The 20,691-nt window shown below is 41.8% G+C and overlaps 1 protein-coding gene across 4 annotated transcripts in view; it reads left to right on the top strand.

Moving 5' to 3' along the window:
- LOC110955286 (plexin-A1) overlaps window positions 1–20,691 on the top strand; it is a 213,017-nt gene that overhangs the window by 170,489 nt on the left and 21,837 nt on the right. For 2 of the 4 annotated variants that reach the window (XM_022200219.2, XM_022200236.2), the window contains exons 14-21: window positions 3,219–3,342; window positions 3,463–3,599; window positions 6,633–6,800; window positions 10,018–10,111; window positions 11,535–11,771; window positions 13,553–13,696; window positions 14,921–15,155; window positions 19,583–19,731. In XM_022200219.2, the coding sequence (XP_022055911.1) occupies window positions 3,219–3,342; window positions 3,463–3,599; window positions 6,633–6,800; window positions 10,018–10,111; window positions 11,535–11,771; window positions 13,553–13,696; window positions 14,921–15,155; window positions 19,583–19,731 (1,288 nt within the window). The remainder of the gene's footprint in view (window positions 1–3,218; window positions 3,343–3,462; window positions 3,600–6,632; window positions 6,801–10,017; window positions 10,112–11,534; window positions 11,772–13,552; window positions 13,697–14,920; window positions 15,156–19,582; window positions 19,732–20,691) is intronic. The other 2 variants (XM_022200228.2, XM_022200239.2) reach the window with 1 other exon arrangement.

Genomic DNA, 20,691 nt, shown 5'->3' on the forward strand with positions numbered 1-20,691 from the left:
TATTAGTGCAAGAAGCTGTAGAGGCAGAAACAAGTGTCAGATTTTCAACAGTCCATGAAATATCCATCTGTGACATGCAGTTCAGTGGGGAAAAGAACAAAATCGAAGCTTGAAATATGGGTATTTTTTAAAATCAAGATATTGGCACTCCTCAGGGCAACTGTGAAGCCATGTTTGACTCAGCTGTGACATCAGGGACTTTTTGGCTAAACTGCAGGCTGTGTTTACGCAGATGAAAGAGGAGACAATTATGTTAGTCACAATTAAAATTTTTAATCGTTGCCCAGCACTCGGTAAAAGTATTCCTCACAGCGGTAAGCATTCCTAGATTCAATCTCTCTTTCTACTTCTATGTCAAATGTGTTGGATGTAACTGAGGTCTTTGTTTTAAGTATAGATAGGTCTCTTTGTTGCAACAGTTTTCTTTATTTTACATGTAACATGAATCATTAATTAGATTTCATTTGGGATGAGAGAATAAACATCCCCAAAAAGGCACTGCTCTGTAATAAATACTCTGAGATATCAGGGCTTTTGGTGAAGCTACTTGATGAGTCACACTTTCTGTTTTCTGTTCAATTCAACTAAAAGCAGACAAGATGCAATGTAGGACAATTTAAAATTGGGGACGCTCATCACAGTTGGAGGTGTCCTCAATATTCTATTTCCAACTACGTAGCTGTCATTTGTACACAAATGCTCCATTTGCTGAGTTTTGCAGCACAGTCCCAACAGATTTTGTTTTCTGTCTGCCCCCTCGCTAAGAAGAAAACTGAAGAAATGTCACTTTGATGGTTTGACAGGCAGGACAACAGAATGCCTTGCAATTCTCACCACAGATGACAGGTGTCCCCAAAATGGGTCCAGAAATACGATAGTGACATGTCAGCCTTGATTCATAATTTATAAACTCATAGATTGTTGTGTTCACACCTAACGTGACTTTTTTTCACATTTACATCTAAAGTTTTGGAGTAAAATTAGGCGATTCTATGACATATCTTTTTCTTTCCCACATACTCATTTTGTCTAAATGATCATATCACAAAGCAGCCAAGGTGGTGACGTTTAACTCTTTCAGCACTGTAACGCTGCTTTGGCCTGTTGCCATAGCACCCACTGGAGGAAAAAAAGGAGGAGGAGGGCATGGCTCGCAGTTAGACTGTCATGCTAATTAAAAGTGATGTTAGCCATACGGTGCCATTAGCGGTCCGGTTGCACTCGTCATCCCCGTGACCCTATCAGAGCTGTAGCGCATGAGACAAGATGGGGTTACAGGACTGACAGTGAAGGTCAAAGGTCAACTGCTGGAGAGACGGAGGTTCGCTCAGTGTTGGGCAAAATGTAGAAACATTGTTCTCACTTATGCTTTGTGTTTCTGTCAGCACAGTTCATACAGGCTGCATACGTCCCCACTTCTTTGGTTGGACAGTAAGAAAATATGACTTTTTTCATGTCCTTCACCTCAGTCATTAAATATTTCATAGACAGACTTCACTTCAGCTTGAGAAGAGTAAATCATTGGCAGTAGCGAGGAAAAACAAAACCCAGTATCCCTCTTTTTATTACCTTATTAGTTGTTACTGTTTGACAATTTGACGTATGTTTAATTTTTTACCATCATTTTCCATCTCACTCCCTTGATTGAGTGAGATATAATTTATGATGTTGTCGTCTTTACAAATGTACTTTTGCTCTTTCTAACCACGTAATACAGCTCAGTGTAGCCACCTGTCATCTGTGCAATAATGATGCAAGTGAAGCCGCATTTCTGAGAGCTGTCCAGCATTTTAATCATGGCCCCTGTCATAGCAGGAGACCTGGGAATAAATGAAAGGGAAAGTAAAAACAATGGAAGCACGCAGCATCGGAATGTGAAATTCATTGTCGCAGCAGGGCTGCAGTTGCCATGGCCACCTGCAGGGAGGATGGAAGCAGGAGAGTTAATAACTCATCTCTGGGAGGGGAAGCTAAAGAGATGTGTAGGATATGAGCTTGTGCAATTAATCAGCCTCTCTCACTTTAACCCTCTGTCCCTCTTACTCACGTCTTCTTTCTTCCTCCCTCCTTCCCTCCTCACCTCCCTCTCTCTCTCTCGTCTACACTCTCACCCTTTCTCTCCGTCTCATTCGTTTGCTCTGGCTAATTAACAGTCAAGTGTGTCTCCAGTGGGTGAAACATGAAGTAAGTGTGTGTGTGTGTGTGTTCTCCCTGTGGGCTACACCACCACTCCTCCCCTCGCTCAATCATTTCTCCAGTGGATTTTCATTTGGCCAGCCAGCGCCCAAGGCTAAGTGTGCAGCTTATGGTTCTATAGTACGCGTTAATGCAGACATACGCGTGAACACACGGAAGTCTCCAGTTTCTTTGCACTGCAGATTGCCTCTGATAGAAGATTTGGTCAGTTTATTTTGTTTGTATGAATAAAGTGACACTAAGGAATAAGGAAACACTTCATTCAGAAGCGTTTCCTTTCCGTCAGCAACAGCTGTGGTTGGAGGCATCGTTTATTCAGATTGTCCATTTGTATCCATGTGTGTGTCTGTCAGGAACACACTGAATGAATTTCAGCAAATTTGGCACAAATGTTTAGGTTGTGCCAAATTTCAAGGATCACTCAAGGATGAACTGATTAGAATTTGTTGGTCAAAGGTCACTCTGACCTCACAAGACACTATTTTGGCCATTAATAACTAATTATGACAAACTTTCACAGAAATGTCTAATAGGACAAAATGATAAGGTGATCACATTGTATCTCCAGAATGTCAAATGTCAACTTTACTGTGCTGTCATTGTATTCTGCAAAAACACCTTTCTGGCCATTAATCAACTTTATATCTCACAAACGGAGGGTATGATTATGGCATATTAAATCTGGTTAGATACTGAATTGATGACTCTAATCTTGGGTGCACACATTGAAACTGTAGTGAAACTTCCAGGTTTTAGAATTTCTTTAGCTTCTTTGCAGTATCATCCATATTTAAAGCTTATTCCACTGTCATGGCTACAACGTTGTGCTCTATCAGAATCCTTTTTTTTTTTTCGGGCCAGACGTGAACACATATAAGGAATTCCGCTTTTTGTTTCTCAGAACTTGTCAGAAATTCTAGTTCTAATTTAAACAGAGTTTTAAACAAAGAAAACCATTCATTCATTTCATTATTGATGACCATCAAACTCATCTGTCACCACTTCTGTTTTATGTTTTTCAGGATTGTGTGTCGGCTGAATGATGCAACAGGTTACAGAGTGCAGGAGGCTCAGGTAGAAGTGTGTGTCAGGGACTGCATTCACCCCGACTACAAGGCGATCTCAACCAAGGCCTTCACATTTGTGGTAAGCATTGATTATTTAAGATACGGCTGTGGCAAAGTTTTTAGGTTGATTTTATTATTGGATCTGACAAGCATGATCATGTCAATAAGTCCTGCGTGTGCTCTGTCTGTGTCTGTTTAGACTCCATATTTTACCCGTGTCCATCCGTCTACTGGACCTCTGTCTGGAGGAACAAGGATCACCATTGAAGGCAGCCACCTGAATGCAGGCAGCGCTGTTTCTGTGAAGATCGGACTTCACCCCTGCCGCTTCGAGAGGTGGGTGAATGCTAAGTACTCACAGTAACTACTGTTTGTTCTTTTAATTCGGTGTGCCGAAATTTCTAACATATTTTTTGATATCAACATTACAATTGCAGGTATTTCTGCTGTTATAGTACTATCTATGCTTGAGCTAGCACTTTCTTTTCATATAAACTTTAAAATGGGTTTGCGCTGACTGTGTCTGGTAATTGTAGCTCAACCTAAATCATAGTTATCACTCTGGCATTCAAAACTAAAAGTAAGAAAGGTATGCACAGCAAGTATGTTTTGACTTTTAGTCGCAGAACTCCTGCTGTTTGTAGAGGTATTTATAGAGGCTATGAAAATGACCATTTAAGCTTCCATTATGCCGTTGGGGAGGCAGTCACCGTGTTGATTAAAGCTCTTCAAGCAGTGGAGAGCAGTGTGCATGCAGACTGAAAGCTATAAGACGTTGTAATCAAATGTAAGTTATTTTTACTACCGAAATACAGCAAGAAAGTAGTACCATGTAATTGTTGCTGTAACTGTGAAGTTGTCCTTTTTGGCGTATATTGTTTTATTTACTATTACAACTCAAAACACAGACTATGTTTCCCTCCTGTCTGTAACAGTTTTCACCAATCTGCCATTTTCCTTTCTTTTCTGTATTTAGTAATTATAGTTATTTCCTGTTTTTAAAAAATCCCTCTTTCGTCACTGCCTTTGATTTGCAGCAGGCCTGAAAAATGCGGCCGGTAAGAGGTTGACCTGTGGTCCTGTAATTCACAGCAATTGTGAGAATGACAGTGTAGCCTTTCCTGGGGAAGCTGATATCATTGTTCAGTTGTGCTGTGAATGACTTGAGTGCATGGCCCACATTTTGTCAGAGATATGACTATAATTTGAAAGGAATGATATGGTGTTGCTGGTAATTGGTAAGTCACATTTTGTCTGCTTTGAACCCATATTTGAAATGCGTAGTTCCCCCTACCCCCACACCCCCCCTCCTTTTTAAATTTTTTTTTGGTTTTCGAATAATCTGTCTCGGTTATCTTCCCTTGTCACTCACTGTGCCAGGATTTGAAGAAGAAGAGACATAGATCCAATTTGATATGACTCTAATTCCTCTAGCCAAGAACTCTTATTGTTTCTTTGAGTCCCTTCCTGGCAAACTTACAGCAAACTGAGCTCTGGACGAAATCCACTCATGTATGGTGTCTGGCAGATTGCAGAGGAAAGAAACATCACAGAAAAGATTGTTAGTTCACTAAACAAGCACGTATACTAAACAAAAATTTCTGGCATTAGCTTCTTTGTGAAGATGGCCATTGGTAAATTGGAAGTGGTATAGAAATACTCCTCTTGTTTCCTGTTTTTCTTTTCTTTTATTGAGGAAGAGTGAATTCTCTATAACCTGAGTGTTTTTATTATATTTCCTCCTCTAAGGCAACAAGTGACAGGTTAAACTAATGAGCTTGGACCCATCAAGTTCTTCTTATATCATATCAAAAGAAAAAGTCGAGGCCAATTTAAAGCTCTGTAGCACATCCCAAGAAAGGTGAACATAATAGTCTTGGCCTTTCATTCACTGAGCAGCAATAACCTTTATGGCCACAGTAATGAACTGGTTGAGTCCATCTCTTTAATGTGTCTTTGTATTCAGTGGGGCCTCTGCTTTAATCAAAACCTATTTACCCCGAGTCACTCATCCTCTTATCTCCCTGTGCAACCCCTTTTCTTCCCTTTTCTTTTTCCTTTTTGTATCACCTTTTGGCTTCTTTTGTGTGGCCGCAACCTTGTCAAAAATACGTACGCGGCACCACAGGCGCAACCAAACTCGACGGCGTTGTGAAAAAGGTTGCCATGGAAACGCAGCTCTAGCGGAATGTGGAAACCCTCTTTTTTTTTAATCGTCTTTCTTTCTTCTTTCTTTTTTTAAAATGTCTGTCTTCATGCCCTCAGTCTGAGGATGCTGTTGAAATTGCCTCCTGGGTTGCAGAAGGGATATGTTCAACAAAGATGCCCGATACCCCCGTTTTTTTTGCTCAGTTGCCCAACCTGAATCGGTGCGAGCTGCTGGGATAGAGGCACAAAAATAGGTTTTCGCTCTGTCGTCTTCTCCATCTTCCATCTTTCTGTGGATTTCACTTTCACAGCAGATAACGGGGGAGGATTTGTGTTCGGATCAGCTTGCTCTTCTCATGTTCAAAATTTCATACTGAGCCACCTGCCATCATCCCTGCACACACCCCCATTTACACATGCTCACAGTGCGCTGCAAGACGTTAGCGCACGACGAGCGACACAAAACACATACTTATACATTGTTAATCTTCTGACTGTGAACTGCATTTATATGCAAATTCACAGACCTCCACGCAGTGCAAATGCACCTGCTCAGTGCACTGATTGCACACACATACTGCCGTCTCACAGGTAGCAATGCCCACCGCTGCTCGGCCAGCAGTGTCTCTCCCTGACGAGGGGAGAGGACGATGGTATGAGCCACTGGAGTGGAGCGCAAAGTTTCTGGCAGCCACACAAAGTTTCCCAGCAGGTCACAGCTGGCTGCCTGTCTGCAAGGGAGGGAGTTACATCACACAGAGCGACGACCAGCCTGATCTGCCACTTCAGATCTGTTAGCCAGAGAACACGCAAGAGGGAAAGACAGACAGACAGACAGAGAGAAAAAGAAAGAGAGAGCAAAATCTTTGAAGTACAGCAGTCTGTGATTCAGGCTGATGAAACCACGACTGGACAGACTGAAAGATGTTGGCCTTGTGAATAGGCGACTGTCACCATTATGTGTGGGTGGGTGTGCTCCTGCTTTTCTGTCACATCTGATGCATAATTTACAAGTTATTCAAAGGATGAAGTGTGATTTTTCTTTCTGTGAACGCACATTTTTTTTCTGTCTGTCTCTCTGAGTCACCTCCTCTTTACAATACCTTCTAGTATAGGTCCGTAAAACCCACGGTACACACTAATAGAGGCTGTCACAGACCCCTGCATCTGACATCTTTTTCTCTTGTCCTCTCATACTTCTATCGTCTCCTGCTCTTCCAGGCGGAGCAGCAAGGAGATCGTGTGTGTGACCCCAGCTGGCCAGGCCTCAGGACCCACCCCAGTTATGGTGGACATCAACTCTGCTGAGCTGAGGAACCCAGAGGTCAGATTCAACTACACTGACGATCCCACAATACTCAAGATTGAGCCTGACTGGAGTATCGCCAGGTAAGGAACCAATCAGAATCTTTCCTTCAGCTAGTCCAGATGCGGGAAAAATGTACAAATGTGGGTGTTTTTCTGCATTGCTTAGTAGCTCATAGCTAGGTCAAAAATAAGACTACATTATTAATTACTCTCAGTATAGCATATATGGTGTATTTCAACTCTGAAAGTGAATAATTTAGAGGAAGTGCTGTAAAACTGGGCTATATTTCAATAAATTACTGTATGTTTCAGGTTTAGCTGCACCATATAGCTAATTCCATCATATAGCTAACTCGATCAAGCAGCACTGTATAATACATCATGTCATATGATTATTTCATTACATCAATACAGGGTTTGATCTGCTATTCTGCTTGATGTGCTCTACATCTACAGAACTGATACAAATGCATCAATGCATTATTAATCCTCTAGTGGTGGTTATGCCATCAGTTAATGTCTTTTTTTAAGGACTGTAGCCTACTAAACTGAATTATGAACTCTATGTAAAGGGTGATAAATGCATCATTCCACCAGCATATTCCTTGACTTGGTCTTGAAGAAAAAAGCTTTTCCTATCTGTTGTTACACTCGTCTTGCTTTCCAGCAGTGCATTATTTATTCTGTTTATCTTTCTGTTTTTCTAAAGTAAATCTTTGAGAGCAGGAGCAACAGTAAAGGTGGCTCCTGCAGCAGTGCACTGCTAGTTGATAAGCTGCAGCAGAGATGTATCTGTAAATATTACTCGACTTGTTGAAATGAAACTACATAGCCACATGAAGATTTCCTCTGCAAACACAAGCTGTGTTATGGGGGGGGGGGGAGCTTGGAGCCTCCAAATGCTAATGGGCTCACTAGCATGACCTAGAAACTCCCCTACTTCTCAGCTTAGAAAAGCAGCACACACACACACACTATTAACTGTCTCATTTACTTCAAAAGTACTGTTCCAGAAACTTGTCATACATTTTTTCCTGTATGTTTCTCTGTTGCATTTATTTAAAATTCTTCAATAAAGCTTGGTACTCGTACCGAAATATGAAAAGTAAACGCTGCATACGAAAAAAATGCTTGTGTAAGTTGAATATTGCCGTCAAAACTCTGTTTCTCTGACGTTATTTTTTAAGTGACAAACTGTTTTCTTTTGGTTCAGAAATTCTACACCTCCTGCAGATATTTCACAGTATTTTATTCTCTTTGAACCTCTGTTGAATCAAACTCATATTTGTGTTGTTTTGTTGTTAAAGCATCTCTAATGCATATGTAGTACATACTAGATATTTATTTCCTAGTATCTCCTCTGAGGACAGCCAAAGGTTTTTTCACCAAACACATTGTCTGTTAAGACAGTGCAGCAATCCTCCACTGCATCATCGCAGGGGGTTGAGGTGAAAATAGAAGCTGCGTTTAAAACTGCAGGGAGACAAAATCTCTCATCGTGCAAAAGAGGTGTAAGCGAATGAGAAGTCTCATTTGGAGAGGAATGAATGAAAGGTTGAGGGTAGAAGAGGGGGAAAAGTGAAAGCGTTGGCTCCTGCCTTGGGGAAAATAACCTCGGCACTCGGGTTTTGTTTGGTGTTTCACTCAGTGCTCCCCAGAGGAAGAGGCGCATGGTTCTCCCGCCCAGTCGTGCTTTTTATTTACCAAGCTATTTTGTCGCCGTGTCCCCTTTGGTGACCCTGTTGCCAAGGCTATTTCAAACTGCGCCAAGCACTCCCTTGTCCAAAACACAAATTTGACATGACTGAGACTTGTTCTCCTCCCTTCAGGAGGAGGTTCTCGGACTAACACAGACACACAGCTCTGCAGCAACAATTCCATGCCGCTGCACCTTGTACCTCGTTGTAGTAGAGTTTACACAGTATGTCACATAGTACTGGGGTAGTGTACAATGTGGGTGTGGAGAAGATGTAATCCTCTCAAAAATATCACTGTAAAGTATTGCCACATACATATTTTGAATTACTGTATATTTACCCATCAATAAAAGTATAACCGTACATACATCTCTTAAATTCCGTTGTCTGTTGAGTTTTGGCACCAGACTCTTTTCAAAAATTGTCAGTCTCCTCTAAGCCTCTGAAAGCCCTGAGCCTTGTTTTGCCTCAGGCGGCTTTCTCTTGCTGGTAGCTCTTTGGAACCAGAGTCCCTCCAAGGGCCAATTTCACTTCACTTCCTGAGACTGGCCTCACCTTCCTCGCCTTTCTCCACATTCATTTGGCCTCTGTAAAACACATCCCACCCAAAGGTGGATGGAGATTTATTTCCAGTTTAATCACAGAATGGTCTGAAAGGGTCAATATTTTTTGGAGGGTTTTACAACACTTACCAGTGATGTAGAAAAGCTTCTTTATTGTTGTATTCTTTCCTTGTCTGAAACCTTGCTGAACACCAGCCAGTGTATCATTCATATAACATGCTTTCTGTGGAAGCCACTTGTGACTCAGTTGCACTGGGTTTTTATGCGTCGCCTTACCCCACTCCAGTTTTAAGTTGTATGCTAACTTATTTAGCTGCTGTCAGAACAGCTCACATCAGATAAAGTTCAGCCTCGCAGGCCAGCAGAGGCTGTCGAGAAGGCATTGTGGGGGTTTGGGCCTCTCACCCATGTTAGCCATGTCTCTGCATGGCAGCATCGCATAGACCTGAATAGGTCACAAGTGTAAAAGGTTACAGAACATGTCAGATCACTGACACAGGTTCAGTTATGTGTATATCTAGTGTTTTTTTGTTTTTTTTAAACGCTTTGCTCTTGTAATACTCTCTGATCATATCTCCCCTGGCTTTCAAAATGTGGTGATGAGAGGCCAAAAGCTTGAGCTCTCTGGAGTAATGCTACGTATTCGCCTATTCTTCCCTCCAGCCTGCATATCGGTTTAAACAAGCTTTTAACATTCATGAAAGGGTTTTAGCGTTACTATCATTACCTGAAAATGGGCTTCCATGAATAAGCAGGTGAAAGGCTACAGCAGGAGTGAACATTAATGGTGAATCGCCAACTGGAGGGTCCTCTTGGCTCCCACAGAGAACAGATTTATTAACATTTATCTCTACTGATAAGCCTGTTGAATAGTATATGCACTCAGGTCCTGCGAGAGAAAAAAGGCAGCAGGAGATACATGAATATGTGACACACAAGTGCACATGGAATTGTTTTACAATTTCCCTCATACCGTTGTATAATTGTATTTGTCATGATTTTATTTCTAACATGTTTTGTTTTCTCTCTGTTTTTTAGTGGAGGAACCATGCTGACCATTACTGGAACCAATCTGGCCACCATCAAGGAGCCTAAAATGAGAGCCAAGTATGGAGCTGCCAAGTCTGAAAATGTGAGTGGTTGGACTCAGACACCCGCACACACTTTTTATTGACAAAACAAAAAAAGCAGTGACTTAACTTGGCAAGTGAGACAGACTGTGGCCATTATAGACTCACAGGTGTCTCTCTCTCGCTGTCTCTCTGCTGGCTTCCTCTGCCTTTCCATGGAAAAGCACATTTTCACACGGTACACACTCCTGGGATGCAGACACAGACGCACACACCTGACCTGTCGGTCAACCAGCCAAGGGCCCATTTTCTGTTTGTTTTTGATGTTGAATTTCCTTTTAGCAGTTTAACCTTTGAAATGTCAACCAGCAATAAAGCAGCTCTGGCAAATCCCCCTCTCTTCACCTAGCACCACGGGGCTTAGCTAACCTTTCTCCCACTCCCACTCTTAGCTAAAAGTAAAAATATCCCTTCTTTTTCCTTTATCCCACGTCTCTGCAGTCAATTTTATTTAATGCTTCATTTGACCTATAAACACAGTATTGTTCTCCGTCTTTGTGATTATACACATTCTTTCACTGTCTGACGTAAGGCTGTAACGTGCTGTGAAACCATGCAGGGGTCTCTTTTGCATCCCGTGTTATCATTAACAACTACTGGCTGACCTCTCCTGTTTCTCTGTGTGTCATTACAGTCTAATTTGTTCTACGGTGACTGATTTAAGTGTCAAACCCCACAGGGGATTTCCAGATGATATCAACACCGATTACAACACTGATGTTATTAAGCCAGCCTCTTCCTCATTATGTCATTACGGAGACATTTAATCACTCACTTCATATAACCCTGTTTCAGCCCTCATATGTATTGTTGACGGTGCTGGAGTTATGATATTTTATGTAAGAAGTTTGAAATGTACTTTAAAATCATGCCAATACTGCAAACTGTGCAAACATTTTTAAATGTTGGGAACCATCTGAACACCAAAGGCATGTTATCTTTTCAAAATGCCCTAAATTAGAGCATTTATCAGTTCCAATAACTTGGAAAATCAAAAGAATTGGCATATTTTCAATTGTCTGACTTTCTTTGACCTACTCATCCATGACGTGTCGCCTTTATCCAAACCTAACACCCAGGCAAAAATGTTGCTTCTAGTTTTTTTTTTAACATTTGCTTTTGCTTTTACTTTTTAGATGGTTTATGACATTATAACTGTATTTTACTACACAAATGACATATTTGAGTTGACTCTGTTTCTAGCCATGATGCTGTTTCCATAGGAGGTGCAAGATTTTATCTTGCAGTGATAGGAGCAAAAAAATAAACTACAAAAGAACCCCAGAAACTACTTGGGGGTTAAATGGGTGGTGACATTACCACCTAAGCGTATCTATTTCTGACATTTGTTCTCTGTTCCCGCTTCTGTTTTTTTCCTCACTGGTTGCTTCTTAATTATCGTTTTTCCTCTGTTTCCTTTTCCAGAACTGTACCGTTCTCAACAACACTGTGATGGTGTGTCTGGCGCCCTCCGTGGCTGGATCTGACAAAGGCTTCTCAGAGGTGGGCAGCAGTCCTGATGAGATTGGCTTTGTCATGGACGACGTGCGCTCTGTGCTGGTCGTAAACGAGACTTTCAGCTACCACCCGGACCCCGTGTTTGAACCTCTGAGCCCCACGGGCACGCTGGAGCTGAAGCCCAGCTCACCACTCATACTCAAGGTAAATTGCCTTCTGCTCTTAGCATTGATCTGTTTTGGCCTTGTCTCTACCTGGCTTTGCTTTACATCCATCACATTCTTTGTCTTTTCATTCTTTTCTTGACTTTGCTTTTTTTCCCACTTCCAGTCCTGTTCTTTTCTATGCTTCTCTGCATTTCTCCTCTCTCTATTTCTTGTTTTATCCTCCTTTCTCTCTTCTTGCCTCACCCTTCTCATTTCATTCCTGCGATCTATCCTCTCCTTTTGCACATAGTTCACCAGGAAAGGGTGGGAGAAGAGTGTATTTATGGATTGAGTTTGTGGTGGTTTAGCATCAAAGCTTTCTATCGAAGCTTACTCTCTAAAGGTGAGGGATAAATGTCTCCACACACCAGGACACTGGGACAAAAGAAGGTTAGCTGAGTGTTTGCACTCAGTTGACACCCAAGAAGAGCAATAATAGCCGGTAGCAGTATGCCAGTAATGTTGAGTATTGTCAACAATGTTTAAAGCTCAATCTCACAAATAGTTATTTCAGCAGAGGCTACTGCGACCTCCCAGTCGGCATCAAATGCAACTGATAAGACACTGACAGGCATTTGAAATGATTTGCTCCTGTATAGACACCTTCCTCCCTCCTTTCTCGTTTTCCTTTCAACAGATTTCTTTCAGATGTGCCTCAACCTTGAAAAATGTTATTTCTCCACCTGCTGTCTCCAATGGGGTTTGGAGACCTTTAAGGAAAAAAAAAAGTTGTTTTAAACCGCCCCCTTTAAAATCGGGTGCAAAAGAAAGTAATGTTTATAAAGTGGGCCCATGCATTGCTATGCCACCTGCTCCGATTTTTATCTGATAACTTCTGAAGCGAGACTTCACAGCCATGTTTACTCTAAGCCATAGAGGCAGCTCACATTTGAATCCGGAGCGCATTTGCCCCACCCACCCACGCTGTCTTTTGTCACTTCACCTCTCCCCTTGAACTTCAAAGCCTTTCAGGAGCGAGAGAGAAAATTATCATGCAATTTCATGGAAAACTAAAGCCTTTTTTCTCCTGGCCAATCAGGGTGGAGTTTTAGAAATGAAGACTCACGACTTTCCCCTCCTGCAACTTTAAATATAATTCTATAATGAAAAGCCCTAATTGCCCCACCATGCTCCTCCTGGTAAAGAATTGTAGAAGAAAGAAGCACGGAAACAGCATCCTATTAAATAATTGCAGAGGAATTAAATGTCCATCTGAATTTTCCAGCAATTCATTCTTCCCACCCTGCAGAGCACAAGTGAGTTAGAAAGAGGAAGGGTAGGTAAAGGGGGCAGAGGAGAGGAGAGTTTTCTGTAGAATATATTGATTCCACTGAACATCCATATGTAATTAACACATTAATAAAGTCTCTGAACTGCATTTCTTACCTGTGCTAGTCCTAAACTAAATCAGTAAAATGGCACCACAAGTGTTCGATGTTAAAGGAAAACAAGGTAGACCCTCTCAAAATCAGAATCTTTATTTTTGTTTAACTCATGATTTGGTCAGCTTCTGTGAAAAGAATTATCTGGCAACATCAAGCAGAAGTGCTGTTGCTATGGTTACCTGAATTTTGAAGCACCTTGCGCACTGATTTAGAGCCGTGGATGAACTGTTGACGGACACCTTCCAGCCAATCTGGGACAGGTTTTTCTTTTTTCCCGGTACACACCCCAGTTGAGGTGAATCCCTTTGCATTTGTACTCTGTGATTATTCCATTTGTGTCACTCTAGTCCTGACTATGTGTAAGTAGCTGAGGTATGTGTGTGTCTGTTTCCAGGGCCGTAACCTAATTCCTACAGCCCCAGGAAACTCTAAGCTGAACTACACGGTGCTGATCGGGGAGACGCCCTGTGTTCTCACCCTGTCTGAGACCCAGCTGCTATGTGAATGGCCTAACCTGACCGGAGAACACAAAGTCACTGTAAGTAAAACTTTAATTCTTGTCTCCATCAGTGTTTGCTCAGTGTTTTCCCGTTATGTGATGTGTATGCCCTCCATTTGTTACCCTAATCTGTCACATTCTGAACCAAGCATTGCAACATTCAGGTTTCGGGGTTTGGATACAGCCATGCAAAACCTGGAAATGAGCATAATCTCTCTCTGAGTTACATTTTTCTATGTTAAGTACCTGTTATTTCATCATCCGTCTTGAATTTTTTTTTCCCATTTCACTGCTGGAGCATCTGGCTTTCACATTTCTTTCATCCTATTTTCTTCTATAGCTCCTGTTCTCTGCTGTTTCCGCTGTGCTATTCAACCTCCTTCTTTAATGTCACTCCACTTCCTGTCTTTTCGTTCATTCATCTCATTCTTTCTTCACATCCATCAGACCTAAATCTCTTCAATTACTCTAGATTTCTTTTGCCCCATTCATATAGCTGCAAGCACACAAACGCACACATCCCGTCTCTTATACCACTGGCAGTGCCTGCGACTGTATTTAAGTCTTAGAGGCTTTTGATCAGTCTGGTTTGGCTGGCATCCTCCTCAGGATTTGAGCAGTATTGATGTTCAATAGAAACCAAAAAATGGCTAGTGGGCGGGAGAGGTCTGCATCTATTTTTACCCCCCTCCGTTCGGTATTTCATAGACATAAGCCAGTTAAAGATGGCATACAAGTGAGGGGGAGGGATATCTCAGTGTTTTTCATTCACATGTTCTCCAAGCAAAAACTGTTTTGATGTGATATGGTTGAAAGTAATATGTATGTTTGTGTGTGTCAGAAAATATGCAAATTACGTCTTGTATGTTTTTTACTGGTGCCAAAAATGGCCCGGGGGCACAGATGTTGCCTCCCCCAATGCAGATATAAAGAGTTTTGGGGAGTTTTGGCTGCGCCTGGCCCGACTTGGCACAGCTTGGTGTGACAGCATAAATGCATTGTGGGATACAGCTTTGGACGTGTGTGTACGTTTTATCAGATTAGATTTGGAGCAGCTGTGGCCAGGTGTGACTCTAAATTGGATACCATCATGTAGGTCTCATGTATGATTCTTCCACTGTGTAAAGTACGTAGTTAGAATATTGGTTCTTCTTGAGATATTGCTGCAAACAACCCCTTTTTGTTCTGTGTATGCATCTTCTGTCTTTCATCCTTTGGCTAATTTAACATGGGTGTGTAACCCTTCACGTGTCTGTCTACAAGGTGCGTGTTGGAGGCTTTGAATATTCACCAGGAACACTGCAGATCTACTCAGACAGCCTTCTCACCCTGCCTGCCATCATTGGCATTGGAGGAGGTGGCGGCCTGCTCCTGCTGGTCATAATTGTGGTGCTGATCGCTTATAAGAGGAAGTCACGGGATGCCGATCGCACCCTCAAACGGTTGCAGCTGCAGATGGACAACCTGGAGTCCAGGGTGGCCCTCGAGTGCAAGGAAGGTGAGTCTCGACCAAATCTGGCTTCAACTGGCATGATGTTCGCTGCTGAAACCTACAAGAACTGCTTACGTAATGCTGGTGTTCTCGGAGTTTCTTCTCATCTTTCTCCCTACTTCCCTCTCTTCATTTTTCTCCCCACGAATAACTCCCATGTCCCCAAATAACTTTGTGTAAATCTCTCCCTTGCTGCAGCTTACCTCAAAGGCTGCACAACTCCCATTCAATAGTCATATCAATTTCTCTCTCTGCTCTCTCTCTCTCTCTCCCGCTCTCTATTTCCTCCTCCCTCTCACTGCCAACTGTCCCCCCTGCTGTTAGGTGGCAGCGGTGTGTGTGCATGTGTGCGTGGGTGTTGGTGTGTTTCCAGAGGAGTACTTTGATCTGAGCCAGCCACCAGATGTTGGCTCTCCACCCCATGAGAGAGCCGCCTGGCTGGCCTCGCTGCCATCCACAGTGAGAGAGGGAGGGCAAGATGGAGGTTAGATAGAGACGGGGCACAGAGGTGGGTAAGTGAGGGATTGTAAGGAAGGAGTGGCTTGGCACCGGCTGAAGCAGGGGGAGAGGGAGAGAGAAACTTACACAGGAGTACATTAGCATATATTCATTTGGCAGGAGATAGCGTGGATCCAGTGAGAGGCCGCTGATGCTGTTACTGGTTTGTCTGGCAGGAGAGAGAGAGAAGCAGATGGGGAGACAGAGAAGGAGAATACTGATAGCCATGATCATCACAATACATTTGTATTAGAGAGCACTTCACTTGTTGCGTTGTTTTAGTGAACCTTGTTGTAATTTTACTGTATTTATGAGTAGCGGTTACTCAGATTAAGATGGGCTCTGTGCTGCTCTAGTATGTAGGAAAATACAATACTGCGTCAGAATTAAAGAGAGTTCCAACAATTTGGCATTTCAGTAAATTTGGAGTCAGATTTAGTGTGGTTGTTATTGACAGCTGTGTCCACCAGATGAATAAACAATCTGCCAATCACATTTTAATGACAGGGGTTCACATCCTAAATAACTTGCTAGTTGAATAATGGCTTGTAAGATTCACAAAAAACACCTCAACAAGTTTTAAAAACCTAATACATTTAAAGTCAGTACTGTATGATGTTTTCACATACAGATCTATTTATGGGACTTGGAAAGTACAACTACATGTGAAAAAAATGTATACAATCTTTGGTAGCATCAAAGGGAGCTGTTCAAAGGTATAGGTATGGGCTGAAGTGGCTCAAGGTTGCATTGGCCAATATGAACATAGGACAGCTAAAGCTCTTATCAAGCTGTCTCTGATCAGGTTGCATTGGGGGTAATGCAGGGTTCTGTTCTTGTTTTCTTTTTAACATCCATTGCAAATCAGTGTTTCAGGGGTGCAAAGCTTAATTGGTCGACTTCCATTTTAATCGAGTTTAGCTAACAGTGCTTAAGTTTTTGTGCCTGTTGTAGACATTGGCAGGTTGGACACATTTAGTTAAATGAATGAACGAAGGTAACTGAAATGGATTTTTGGGTTTTGCTGTTTTCTTTGTTGGTTTTTAAGCAGCTACACGACGTAATAGTTCTGCCACATATCAGCGATTCACCGATGATAACGAGTAAAAGGTTATACTGTCAGGTGCAGTATTAATAAGACACAAAATCCCAATGTGTTCTAGTTGTACTTTATCAAAGGCTAATATTTGCATTTGGCCATCCCAAACGAGCACAAATGACGAATCCGATGAATGGTTTTGACTGAAGGCTCTCTTCATGACAATTCCAACATCATAGCTAATGTTTCACACTGCAAGATCCATGTCAAGGCAATTATACCAACAGTAAATAGTAAGTATATTAAGAGTGTCTATTTGCATATATGAAGCTTTGAAAGAAAGGAATTTCAGTCTTACTGTTGAGCGTTGGCACTTTTCCTACTGTTTCACAGCACCCACTTAGTATAGTGAAACTGACACAAGAGGGAGCGCTGCACTAACAAGGCTACCTCCACTCCTAACTCTGCATTTATTATTTGTTTACTGGCTTCGTGAATTACTCCAATTATGTGAAAATGATTTTTAGTCAGCTCAAATAATTGATTATTGCACCAACCAATTAATCATTCTATCAGTAGTCCACAATCCAAGACTGTAATGTAGACTAACTGTTAAATCATTACAGATTTCCAAATCAGTCTGAGATAATCTCAGTTACTGATCAGCACTTGTCTTCCCTACTGTCATAACTGTGCTGGTCGTCTGCAGATCTAAAGAGGATCATTTTCTATGATTTCTTTTCCAAGTGTGCACTTCACACTACTCCCCCTGACATTCACGTCGTCGTGTCCTGCTCTTTTGCAACTACCTGCACCCACACACTCGTAAACCCACACCGAGGGTCAAACTGTGATTGGCTGAGGTTTGTGGCAGTGAGTCCATGTGCCCTGACCCTGTCTGTCCCCCGCTGTCACCACTGTCTGGAAGACGACAAGAGGATGGATTTGGAGGGGGACAGAGTGAGGGAAATAAATCTGGCAAACAACCTGTGAGAGTAGAACAGGGGACATAGAGGAAGAGATGAATTAAAAGATACTGAGAGGAAAAACAAGAAGAAGAGAAGAATTATTAGAGAGCAAATTGGAGAGAGAGTGACGGCCGGACATGGAGATAGCAGGAGATAGAGGTAGATAAATATTTGGTTGCAGAGAGAGACGGGAGGAAAAGAAGCAGACTATTTGAAGTGAAAACAGGGGAAGTAATTATATGTGAGATAAATAAACAATGAATACTAGGAACAAAGTCTACTACTTTGAAGGAAGTCATAGCCAAGACATACGCACTTTAAACATACATAAAAGAAAATAAATGGAGCAAAAAAGATGGGATAAAGTGGAGAAAAATAGCTGGATGAAGGAGAGATGGACAGCCAAGGGAGCTAATGGGACAAATGAAATAAAGATGGAGGGATGCAGCAGAGAAAAAGCAGCCATAAGGGGGAGTGAGATGACCTCTAAGATGTCACTTTGAAAGGAGGAGAGAGGGAGAAAAAGAGAGATGGGAAGAGAGGGACGGGGTGACACAAGCCATCTGTTTGTCTGGGCTTTGGTTCGTTATTTGTTTGGGTTGTGTATCCATGTGTTTTGGATGACGCCATAGGACACACACTGCACATACGCACACACACCGCTGTGCTCATGGAACCATGTAGCTGTATATTTTCTCCCCAAGAGATTTTTATATTTGTTATAAAATAGATTTGATGCAGGCTACCAGAAGCGTTAGCTGTATGCTCGGTTGTGTGGGATATATGCGAGAGAATGGATTTGATCCTGTTTTTCCTTCTAGATGTGACTTGTGAGGCCATTGGAGTATACAGAATAGGGTCAGAACACACTCTGTGGGAATGGAAAATGTGTAAAAACATTGACACGCGCATTCACATAAATCATCTGGGCACAAGGTTATATGTTCAGCTGTGGGGCGAGATGGGGAAAAAGAGCGTGTGTGTGTGTGTGTGTGTGTGTCTATATGTGCGGTGTGTGTGTATATGTGTGTGTATGGCTGCAGGAGTACAAGCATGTGAGGTGGCAGCGTGTAATGTGTGTGTACTCACAGGCTCATGTTCCTGTGTGCAATTGCATCCTGAACTCCCCTCCAGCCACCGAGCACCAGAACTCTTTCCTCTGTCCTCCTTCTTCCCTCCATCTTTCTTAGCACTGAGCGATCACAGAATCCTGCTTTTCACTGCTGCTCCTCCAGACGCCTCCGTCTTTTCTTCACTTTCACCTGCATAGCTGTTTTCTAGTCCAAAACATGTTTCTGAATACCGCGTTGACAGAAGTATGAATAGCTAAAGATAAAAAGTTGCTTTCAACTTTGTTTTGAGATTGATTTTTTTTCCCCACACTGTGACCACAGCTTCTCTCTTCTTCTCTTGTCGGTGTCGTTTCAAGTCTGCTGGAGAACACAGCTTGAAAAGATTTAGAATGATAGTGTACAACTTTCACACCTTAATAAATTAGACTTTGTTCGTTAAGTACTTGCAATAATGTTTCAGCATGCAGTCTTTATATATAAAAAGAAAGATTTGTATAGTCTTTATATATATCAAGAAAATGTTTCTGTTGCTGCTGAGAAGAGATTTTTTTTTTTTACCTTAAAGAACAGTGGTTTGTTTGCCACATAAGAGACTACAGGAATATGACAAGCATTAGTCACCAAGTATCTTTACGTGAGTACATTCTGCTGTCAGAATGTTTAATGCCATACAGAAATCCACTTATTACCAAAGGTGTCATCAAATTGAAACGAACAGTCTTGTAGATGATAACTATTCCTGCGAAATGGAAGTCTGTACTTCATTTAATCTTGAGACATTTCTGTGTTCTTTGAAAGTCACTCATTCTTGACCTTCATTATATATTTGTAAGCATTTCCTTGTCCTCTGTGCAGCCTTTGCAGAGCTGCAGACCGACATCCATGAACTCACTCAGGAGTTGGATGGCGCAGGAATCCCCTTCCTGGACTACCGCACCTACGCCATGAGGGTCCTCTTTCCTGGGATTGAGGACCATCCTGTGCTCAAGGAGATGGAGGTACGGGTCAGTAGAGAACGCTCTGCATGCATGCACACACACAAACATTTGATCAATGAATGAATGAAAGGTCCTCTGTGTGTGTTGTAGTCATGATATTTTAATGCAGGACTCTGGATAGGTGAATGACAAGAAATGAAAGAACCAAATGTATAAACTATCTGCATTTGGAGTATGATTTAAAAGCAAGGTTTGTGTAAGAGAGGAAACGGAAACTGAACAACCGAGTTGAAGAGAAATACAGTTGAGATTCAGCTTATTTCTCTTTTAAACTAAGCTTCTAAGGTTATAGCTTTTAGCGTTTTGTCTGTAATTATAGTTTGATTAGAGTAGGGCAGAGGTTCTCAGACTGAATACTCAAATGACTGCATGTGATGTCCATCCAAGGTCAGAGGTTCAGAGCCAGTGTTCATAACGATAGCATTTAATCTACTCACTTAAAGCTTTTAAGCAGCAAACATTGAAGTTCAAGACATCCAAGATACTCAAAGTACATTCAAGCCTAACAGGAGACAATGTTGTTTGCATGCAGTCACTTTCATCAGTTTGACCCCTGAACTCTGAAACATGATTACACCAGAAACATCACATCTGTTATTACTGAAGCAGACACGGCTCAGAATGTTACGTTATTTATTTCTGATTCAGACATTTTTTTATATTTACACTATTTGTATAAATTGTGTCCTAGACAGTGAGAGGGATTCTTTGTATGTGATGTAGGGGCTGATAGCAAAATCTCTCATTAGGCTTTAATGTGTGAGTAACAACACACAACACTGTCTCACAGTTAACGTCACCATAACAATGATATGAACTACAGCTGAATAAGCCAAATTAAAATCACATTTATCTGAGGACAGGATCACTGCGAACAATCTCCAGCTGCACTGTGTATTCACTAGCAATTTACCGATGAATAAAAAATTGATTTCAAAATAGAAGACATTACAGTTCATACTTGAT

The sequence above is a fragment of the Acanthochromis polyacanthus genome, chromosome 5, assembly GCF_021347895.1.
Source record: "Acanthochromis polyacanthus isolate Apoly-LR-REF ecotype Palm Island chromosome 5, KAUST_Apoly_ChrSc, whole genome shotgun sequence".
Taxonomy (NCBI): Eukaryota; Metazoa; Chordata; class Actinopteri; family Pomacentridae; genus Acanthochromis; species Acanthochromis polyacanthus.